Source organism: Etheostoma spectabile, chromosome 10, assembly GCF_008692095.1.
Source record: "Etheostoma spectabile isolate EspeVRDwgs_2016 chromosome 10, UIUC_Espe_1.0, whole genome shotgun sequence".
NCBI lineage: Eukaryota > Metazoa > Chordata > Actinopteri > Perciformes > Percidae > Etheostoma > Etheostoma spectabile.
Window position 1 is genome coordinate 19,053,349 of NC_045742.1, and position 10,697 is coordinate 19,064,045.

At 39.6% G+C, this 10,697-nt stretch overlaps 1 protein-coding gene across 11 annotated transcripts in view; it reads left to right on the top strand.

The window, feature by feature from the left end:
• col23a1a (collagen type XXIII alpha 1 chain a) overlaps nt 1-10,697 on the top strand; it is a 145,578-nt gene that overhangs the window by 118,007 nt on the left and 16,874 nt on the right. For 10 of the 11 annotated variants that reach the window (XM_032528766.1, XM_032528761.1, XM_032528768.1 and 7 more), the window contains 4 exons: nt 4,588-4,614; nt 4,702-4,728; nt 6,883-6,909; nt 7,792-7,818. In XM_032528766.1, the coding sequence (XP_032384657.1) occupies nt 4,588-4,614; nt 4,702-4,728; nt 6,883-6,909; nt 7,792-7,818 (108 nt within the window). The remainder of the gene's footprint in view (nt 1-4,587; nt 4,615-4,701; nt 4,729-6,882; nt 6,910-7,791; nt 7,819-10,697) is intronic. The other variant, XM_032528771.1, reaches the window with a different exon arrangement.

Genomic DNA, 10,697 nt, shown 5'->3' on the forward strand with positions numbered 1-10,697 from the left:
TAGTACTACAATTCAGAGGCAAATACTTCACCTCTTACTCCACATTTGTTTCATAACTTTAGTTACCAGTTACTTTACATATTGAGAGTACTAATATACGTACTACAATCAACAAAAAAAGTAGGATTTCTTATTAAAGGTTAAGATGAGACTTTGTTTTTCCCTGGGGGAAATTCACAAGCTGTCCAGCAGTATGTTACGTGATTAGGGTACAATTAGTCTCTCCTTTACTGGCTGCATTATTAAAGTTTATGTATCAATAATTTGAATCCAGTTTTATAATATACAGTATTTGATTCTGAAATGATCCATTCTGCATGAGTTCTTTTGGTACTTTATAAGTAAATTTGGATTCTAATACTTTTTAGTTAGTACTTTTACTTAAAAGTGAAATTGTGATTGCATGATTTTTTACTTGTGACAGAGTATTTTTACACTGTGGCTTTGCTACTTTTACTTACTTCCACCCCTAAACAATTGTAATATAAGGTATGTGCATACATGTGTGTCTGTTTGCCAATGTGTGAGCATACATGTGCTGCACATCATTCAAGTGGCTTACACACGTCTTGCAGTCGTTAGCCTCAGCAGTCCACTTCCATTGAAGCATTAATGTGAAAAACAATGTTAATGACATGCGGCATGTGTGTATCTGAAGCATAACATTATGATAAGTGTGTGTTGTGCATGCTGATGATTGTTTTCTCTCCTCGTATAACCCCTGCCACTTCTTCCTCTCATAAATCACAGGCGAGGGGTTTGAGTTTCAGAAAATAACCTTCCCACTGTCAAACAATCAAAGCCGAGCAGACTGACAGAACAGTGCAGGGGGATAAACACACACTAGTTAATTCTCATTCATATGCCCAGCCACTAGCATGTTTATACAAAAGTGCCGCTCAGCAGAAACCGGCCAAGGCCTCCATTGTTCAGCCTTCCAGGCCTCTGAGCGCAGATTAAAGCCAGACAGTCACCCAACAACATGTCAGTAATTTTTATGTCCCAAACACACAGCACTCTGGTATGCTTTATTGTGCTCGTTGGTTCTGGAGGCAGCCACTATTCTTTTTTTTCTTTTCTTTTTTAAAGAAGCAAATGTCATTTATCTCAAATTATGCTCATGTAGCCCTGGCAGAGTGGAGTTTTGCCCCTTTGACAACATAAAAGTAACTGGAGAGGAGGAGGGAATGAAAAATATTCACAAGAGGGTTGGTGGATCTCTGCAATGGAGAAGGAATACAATGGTACCAAAGGAGGAAAGTAGGACCAGGGGAGTGGAAACTCCCATCTTCCTTAATTTTGACGTCACGTAATTAAGCTCATTGAGCCTAATGTGTGCTTCTAGCTGAGACGGCTGCTCTGATGTGCAGACATCAAGTTTTCACGCAGCATCCTCAACAATTACAACGCACATGATAATTACCAGTCTGCACCACAGGGAGTTCAGTAAACACAGCAAAGACACCCCTCGCCCTGTTTCGTTTGGATTAAGACACACGCATATGCATATATGCGCATGCACACACACAAACATAGACACACAAACATAGACACAGACATATGCCCTCCAGCAGGCCAAGTTATTTTCCAGAAATGTGTTTAAGAGCCATTTACTTGGTGAGAATGCTGAGTCAGAATTTTTTTTTAATCTACCAAGGGATGCTGTGGGATCAAGATGGCGATGTAGACTACAAATACACACACAAAAAAGGCTTTTTTTCCCACAGTCCCTTAAGGTTTTAGTGGTATTCTAAGGCCTATTTCTTCTTTCTTTCTCAACATTAGTCTCCCAGTTCATTTCTTCTTCTCTGGTCATTTATCCGTCTTTTTATTCTGCGGTCTGATTTTTGCCTTTTGTTGTGAGGAGTTTTTGGGTTTTTTTGTTCAGCCTGTTCTATTTTTATTTTAATTCCAGCTCTTTTTCCTACCTTGCAGACTGTGGCGTACACTGTAGTTTTGTACCACACTGGAGGAACAATATAACAATTCAACTATACAGAAAGAGAAGCATGTAATTTATTATGTAAGGGCCACACATCAAAATCCAATTTTCCCTGGCTCCTGTGTTCCCGACTGCTATTCTAATTCATATAAAGCCTACCGGCCCATTTTGCCCTTGGTTTCTCTTGCGCTTTGGTGCTGATTAAAGTATGACTCATATATTTTAAAGTATCTATTTTAAAGTAAGTCAGTTATAGCTTATAGCTTATAGTTATATAGCTTCCTGGACTCCTGTATTGTTGGTTTAATTATTGCTCTATAGTAAGTCTGGGTCTTATTTTTTCTTCCATATTAGATACCAGTAACGTAAAATAAGCTCATGTAAGTAACAGCATATACTACATAGTGGTATGCAAACTGTTAGCTGCCAGGTATTAGATACACACACACACACACACACACACACACACACACACACAAAAGAGCTACGTACCTACAGTTCACTGGCCTCTGTGTGGCTTGTTAGCAGCCATAAATCAAGTCTGTTTTTGCTCCGGTTCAGCAGCTGATGACCTCACTATGTACACCTTGTCTACTCATCCTGACGAGTCTTGAAGGAGCCAGGCTCTGTTAAACACTGCCAGATGCAGATATACCACTGCATACATTTACACAGACACGTGCATAGATCCAGAGACACAGATAGCGGGGAGAACTGCCTTGGACATTTAAAGGCTCATTCCAATTCTCACATCCATCCAGCATTTCATCCTTACTCTTCACTTGAGATAGTCATAGTGAAATTATTGCCGTCAGATTGGTCCCAGTCATTTGTTCCACCCCCCGTCTGTGCCGCCTACTGCTGATTTCACAAGAGGCTCTCAATCAAAAAGACATCGGGGACCTCAAAGGCTTTTTGCTGTACTTTTTATAACTCGCTTTTATACGGACTTACCACTTACATTTTTGAAGACAGTTTATAGCCATAGCTGTCCCATTACAAGACTAAAGAGGGGCAGCAAACGATCACATGAACTAATAAAGAGAGCAGCTCCAAAGCATCATTCCCTCTTCCCTTCGCTTGTTTACTTCCTTCCATCGTCCTTATGTGCCCACTGTCCATCCGTCAAAGCAAGCAGCGACAACATTGTGGTAGGTTTTCACTACAGGACCTCAGGTCAAATAGCACCCATGGGGCTAGTAAAGCAGGGAGATGAAGAGAAAGGCCCAACGTATGGAAGCCCTCCAAGGCCAGAGATGTCGACTGTTAATGATAGTTTCCAGTCTGCAGAGCAACCAGGACTGTGAAGGGTTGAGCAACACACGACTCGAGGGACCCTGTGAAAACTGTTAGCTTTACTTCAAGTACGGTCATTAAAGAGGAAGTCAACATTAGCCTTTACCACATACATCACATTTAAGTGTTTTTGGAAAGTTTGATCCAACTGTTCCTTTATGTTTAAATAGGGTTTTAAAAGGTTCGTGCCTTTGAACAGAGTATTGCTTTGCAGAAGAGGTTCAATGACTGCTCGGCTGTTTTTTTTTGAGGTAAACACAGTGAACAACCCCAACTGCTGTTTCAGCACACGGGTGAGGTTGAATAGGGACTTTAATCGTACTTAACCGCCTGCTGGATAATCTCATCACCACAAACACACATAGACACGGTAGATGTTGGGTTGTGTGGAAGATGAATACAGCTGGACCCAATCCACCCTATCATGTTGGACACCACACTCTAAATCTTAGCATAATTATAAACCCTCATCTTAATATTTGAATTTCACATGTGTGCACACAATCACACATGCACACACACAGTTAAATGGAGCAGGATATACATAAAGCATTTGTATAAAAGTTCTTCTTTTTCATCCACTAACTGCAGCTGTTTCTCTTTCTTTTACAAGCACACTTTTTACTGTCCTTTTAAACGTTTGTCTTGCCAAATCCACTTAACTGTTTTTCCTAAACTAAGATCACTTACATTGTTTTCCAGAGAGATACAGAGTCAATATATATATATATATATATATATATATATATATATATATATACTAATAACAACCAGTTTATGATATTTAGGAAGGAGAAGGTAGTTTTGTCAGTAGATTTAAAATAAATATTTTCTTAAACATGTTCTCAACTTACAATAGACATTTTTGAAGCCACTAGTTAAAGGAATAGTTTAAAATGTTTGGAAATAGACTTACTCACCTTCTTTCTGAGATTTGGATAAGAATGTTGATACCAGTCTCAGGTCTGTACGCTAAATACAAAGTTAGAAACCGGAGAACATTAACTAACATAAAGACGGGGGAGTAGTTAGCCTGTCTGTCTGAGGATAACAAAACTATCTTTTAACACCTCTAAAGTTTAACACATTATATCTGGTTGGTTTGATTTGTCCTGAAGTGTAAACATGACACGTTTTGGTATGTGCCAGACCGTTTCACAGTAATAAGCTAAGCTAACTATTACAAGGCTCTAGTTAATGAGACATGAGAGTGGTATCAATCCCCTCGTCTATCTCATAGCAAAAAAAGTGAATAATGAAATTTCCCAAAATGGCAAACTATTAATTGAATGGTTCTGCATTGCTCTTTTTTGTCTTTTTGTAATTTCCTTCTATCTGTCCTCCAACAGGGTCCTCTTGGCTTAGATGGGAAACCAGTGAGTATTCCCCTAATCAAATGTGTAAAACATGCTTTAAGTGGCTGACTGGAGTTTAATTTTAACTTTTTGTTTTTCTCCTCTCAGGGTTTACCAGGTCCCCAGGGAAGCCAGGTACTCCATCACACACCTGTTTTAGTTGTTTTAGTTTAGTTTTTTTCTTTAAACAAATATCAATTACACTAAAACTATTCATTCTCAAAGATCTTTTGCAAATCCAGGTGGGTATTTGGCCGGTAAGGTGTGAGGTGATTGTTTGCTGGTCTTCATAAATCATCTTTGCTGTTCCTAAGGGAATGATGCAACTGTTACTGAGTGGAAAAACAAAGTAGCGGGACTCATGGCTCAACTGAAACAAATGCTGAAATTCCCCTTTTGCACTTCTTCCCTTGGGTCCCATTGATCACCCATCCCTGAAACCTCCCCGCCACACCCCCAGACACACCCAGGTGTAGCGTGGAAACAGGCTAAGCAGAGCGAATGGCGTACACACTAGTGGGAAAAGTGAGAGAGAAAATAACGTTTATAACCTCTACAGATGCTCTTTAAAAGGTAATTATAGTACCCTCTCAACCCCACACTCCGGTCACCTTGGCCACAAGAATGACGAGTCATCTGCTGAAATGTAAACCCCTCACAGCATAATGAGAGCTGTTTGAATAGCTCCTCTCCAAACACTATTAAGCTGTTGTTTCCTACAAAAGGAGACCTCAAGCTGGGCCTGTCCTTTAAAGAGGACTCTCCCCATCGCCGAGGGTCTGCTGTAAAACCCCAGCAGGTGTGACACAGACCTCATGACCAAAATGGCCTAAGTACTCAAGTGATGTGGGGGGAGATGAAAACAAGAGAATCAAGGATAAAAGCAGTATGATTTGTTGATGGATGATGGCCAGGGGAGACACAAGACCGAGCTTGAGTTCAAACGCCATAAACTTAAAACAACTTGACAGCTTAACAAGAACAAAAACAATTATTTTGCAAAAAAGTTGGATCTTTCAGACACATGTTGTGGCCTTGATCATCAGTAGATGTAGTTTGCTCAGTTGTCATGGAGATAGTTTAGTTGAAAAGCCCTGGAAACGTTTAGTGGACAAACAATATTGTTTTCAAACTGCTATTTTTAAGGTCAATAATGAACCTTTTCATTTCTTTTCCCACTTCTAAAATTACATAAAAAAATACAAGAATAAAAAAGGAAGGAAAAGATGAACTTTTAATGCAGCTTGTCATTAAAACAATATGTTACACTGAACATAATTTCCAAACACAACACTCTTTTTTTTTTTATAGCTGCACCCCAACATAAAATAGAAATATTCTTAATGTATGACGCATCATTTAATACATGTTTCAAGCAGAGCAGGTGATAAGCTGATGCCTGTCACCATGTGGCCAGTCAGCAGATCCCCTTCTTCAGCTCCGTACTCCTCAACACAATTAGAGCTCCAGTCCAGACCAAATATCTCACAGAGAAGACATGAGGAAAGGGGGAACAAATCAGAGATTCAAATTGCAGAGTTATAGAGACTGAATAAAAGCAGAATGGCGGAAGGGGTGTGTGAAATACAGTGTGAGATGGGTGAAAAGAATAAACTGTTTAGAGAACAGAGCGGGCCGGGCTGTACGAGGTAAGACCTGCTTACTGTGCATTTTTAGATGGACAGTGGCCGAGATCAGAGTCAGTTGGTGCCAGGTTTCCATGTTATCCTCTCTGTCAGTTTGTGGCGCTGCCACATTTGGGGTCCTTGTGCCACTGAGACAGACAGGCAGACAGACAGACAGATGGAGGAGGCAGGGATAAGGTCATCTGTGGGCCTGGTCATCGTGAGACAACAATGTCAACCTGCCAACTGTGTCGCTGTGTCTCACATACTACACATCGGGCCTGTTGTTAAACCCTGTGTTTTTAGTTAGCATTTCTAGCATTCCACATCTAAAACCTCTTCCCCTCTGAGAGGAAGACAGAACAAAGGAACATGTTGTCCTTTCAGTTTTATCTCTCATCACAACAGTTTAAATCTCACAAAGAGAATTCACTCCAAGCTCATGTAGTCTTCTTGTGAAATATGCTCAGACAGATAGGATTTCTGATTGAGCAGTCTCGAAGCCACAACTCCATTAAGTGGTATTACTGCCTTGCCTTACCTTTTGATTGAGCGATCCATGCTAGCAGCCAATTCAATATGTACAGTGCAATGATATATGTTTCTCATATGATAACTGATTTATATTGACCAACTGTCTCCAATTATCTACTCCCTCCTACAGGGACAAGCCGGACCCAAGGGAGAAAAGGTATGCTTCAAAATGGATTTCTACAAATTTGCCAGACAAGTCCATGTGTGGATGTATTACTTACATTAATGTACCGTACATTTGGACAGAAAGACTCAAATACAGGCGCACACACTTACACACAACTTCACAGGTGTTCCTTGCATCGCCCTCCCACATTCACGTTTTCACTGCGCGGCCATCAAACGAGCCATAGAAAACATGTAGTAATGTAGGAGCTCGTATGTCTCCGCACATTCTCATGTCAAGGCACTAAACAGATTTACAGGCCGTCCACAGGGCTTCTATGATAGCCAGATGTTTTCCCGCTCTGTGAAACTCTGCCTAGCTGAGATGTAAGAGGCTGTAAGAGCTGCAAGAGCTGGCAGAGGAGGCTTATGCATGTGGTCAGTACACACCAATTGGTAACTTTGTTTACATACTTTTTTTGCACTCGACAGAAAATTGTCCACAAAAGCGCAACCACAAGAATTCAGGATTCAGTCTGATGAGTGGGGGTTGCAAATGACGGATGAAGGTTGAGTTTGGAAAATTGGCTCCCTTCATTCTAATCTTGCTGGTAGCTCTGTGATGAGAACATGAACTCCAAATCCTCATCAGAGAACCAAAACTCCCCAGCACGTGCGCTCCCACTTCTACTTCCTTCACGTCCCGTCAGATGATTCCCACTGTGGCCTAGCAAATGATTTATGCAGTAAATGTCGACTTCCTGAGTTGGTTTGGGGTCAGATGACCTTTGAGTCGCTTCCTTCCCATAAATAAGCATTAGCTGTCTGTCACAGCTGCTCTACAGTAGCAATATGGTGTTACATTCCTCATCCTGTGTGCATATACAGTGGTAATAACTGCTAACAATTGTTATTTTCCTGTTTTTTTTCCCAGGGTGACCAAGGAGACGTTGGGCCAAGGGTAAGTCATTTTATTTGTCTTTGCATAAGAAGGTAAAACAATATCTTTTGTTTTATGTGCATTTTGTCACTATAGCTGACTTTGCTGAAAAGACAATTTTTTGTCTTCCTTGTCTATCTCTGTCTCTGCCAGTCTCCTTTATTTTATTTTTTTGATCTTTTAAGGTCAAGGGAAATTGTGCTTTCCATTCAGTCATTTTAAGAAGTAAATTTGATAAAAATAAAATAATTGAGCATCAATTGAGACCTTTAAAAGAATCTATCTTTGCAGTTTCCCTTTACCTTTTTTGTTAAAAGAACCGAACAAGGTCCTATCTAGTTAGAGCTATAACAAGCGTTTACGTAATGTCTAACATCGACACAGAGGAGGGCTGAGATTCAAACCCGGAACAGAGTAATAGACCATCACAAGTTGGAAATCAAAGTCCAGGATAAGAGGAGTCTGAAATTGAAAAACTACTTATTTTTTTGTTATCATGCTGAGGAGGACAGTGTGTGTGTGCAAACATATAAATGTGAAAAGACTTTTTGTGACATTGTTCTACCCACATAACATCCAAGGCTTTTATGATTCATAAGAAACGTGTGTTTACCCTACACAGCCTTCAGCAACTATCCCAACAACATAGTCCGGCTCTTGTGATGAGGTTTGAGTCGCCCACATCTCCAAAGCCAGAGATGAGAAATAATGATATTAAAGAACGATGGAAATACTTAAATGTCACCATCAAAACCTTATGGTTGGGGCGTTGCGCCAAATCTGCCATATAGTCTCAACCAAACTAGATTTTTTTTTTTCTGTATTACGGAATAACCTCGGTCTGCATCTGCTCCATGTTGTCACTGTTGTCTTTTCATTCAACCACCATGAGATCTATGTAATTATCTCTCGTTTCATTTATTGTGGTTTGAAAATAAGCCCCCAGTGCCTTACATGGTAAGCAGCTTGGATTCTTTGAAGAAATCATGTATCCTATGAATCCTCCTGCAATGTATTTGAATTTAGTTTTTCTAACTTATAATAAATAATAATATAACAACAATGTTTAGAATTTAATATCAGGTCAAGGCTACACTTCCTGTCATGCAAAGAAAAAGAGCTACTGGGTTAATTTATGCATTGTTTAGGGTTCACCTTTTTTAATTTCCCCTGTAGGAAGGTCAACTTTAGAAACATAACATAGAACTGTAATGATTAGTCAATTTATCATTAATTGATCTTCAACAAATGTTCACCTAATTTTTCAAGCAAACGTGACAAAGGTTCACAAGTTGCCACTTCCCGGCGTGTGTATATTTGCTGTTTTTTAAGTATTCTAATTGAATAACTTTGCATTTTTTGACTTTTTGGAAACTTGGACAACTTGTGCTAAAAATTCTCCAAAATCCCACATCCGTGGTCCTTGGTTGTTTTTTGTACTGAACCTGGTCCAAAGCCAGAGATATTTATATACGTTAGATAATTCATCAAATTGAAATAAGTCAAGTGGATAGCAGAAGCTTATGAATATTTTAGCTGACAGCTAAAGCAAAAAAAAAAAAGGTTTTCATAACCAGTTTCAAGTTTCAAAAAAGCTACAACCGTCTATACCAGAAAAGAACTGCAGCCAGTCATTTCCATATTGGCAGTGGCCTGCCTTATGAGGGCCATAACTCTGACTGTTAGCCACTTAAACTTCCAAAATACTCAAACATGAAATATTTACAAAAAACTACAAATCTTCCTCTTAAAAGTGCTTTTGGATCCACTTGCTAGTTGTCTTTATTATTACTAACATTTTTTTAGAAAGTATCCAACAAATGAGGTTTAGAATGATTACTAGAAATAGATGTGTAGTCATAAATCTAAAGAGTTGGAGCTCGACAATAACAATGTGTTATATGAGTATTGGAATGAGACTGGATGGCTATTGTTTTATAGCAGAGCACAAATGGAGTGTAAATTTGACAAGGCTGCCAAGTGGAACAATATTAATGGTGCGGATCAGAAACATTGCAGGAATTCCTGATTCCCATCAAGGCGTACACCATTTGATTCCCTAGCTTATTCCTTCAGATTTTGAGGTAATAGTTTATGCAAGAGTGAAACTGTTTGGCATTCTGCATGACATAGTTCTTCCAACTGGTAAATATTGCATTTGGACGAGACTTCTGAAACCGAAAAACCTCAAGAGTATCGCTTAGAGACACAGGCTTGGTTCAAAACATACCCTGCAGCTCCTAAAACTACTGTATTTGTGAATGAGGTTTGGCACCGGGGTACATTTTCATAGATACAGCTAGATAGGTTAGCAAATGAAAAACTGTTGGTCTCTGAACATTTAAAACTGGATTTTCTTAACGGGTATGAATCAAATCCCACTGAGGTTAAGCAGCTTAAAGGTTGTGCAGTTGGACTACGTAAGCTCTGTCATCACCTTGCCATGATCTCAACATTGTACGCTGATTCACCTCTGAACTCTACAGGAGGATGAGAGAAAACATGTAAAAACAGGAAGTGGTCATGAATCTCTGTTGACCTGTGACTTCTTGTCAATCCATCATTTTCAGTACATTTGTCAGGCTGAACCTGGTCCCAGAACAGATTATAAACACAGGATAACGGGTGTAAAAGCATGATCAGATGTCAAAGAACCACCAGAAACAAGTGGCAAAAGGACATGTGTAGTGTTGCATTTTTCTTCAAAACAACCTTTATTGATAGGTATGAAGATGGTAGCCACTTTTTTTCACAGACTACAAAAGGTTACATCCATATATGACGTTGTCAATAAATGTTTAGGTTTGTCTGTTGAAAGACACACTGGGAGTTCCATCCCGAGCCAAAGTTTACCCTTTCCTCCCCCGAAGCTGCTTCAAAAAGGCCATGGTTAGACGGGG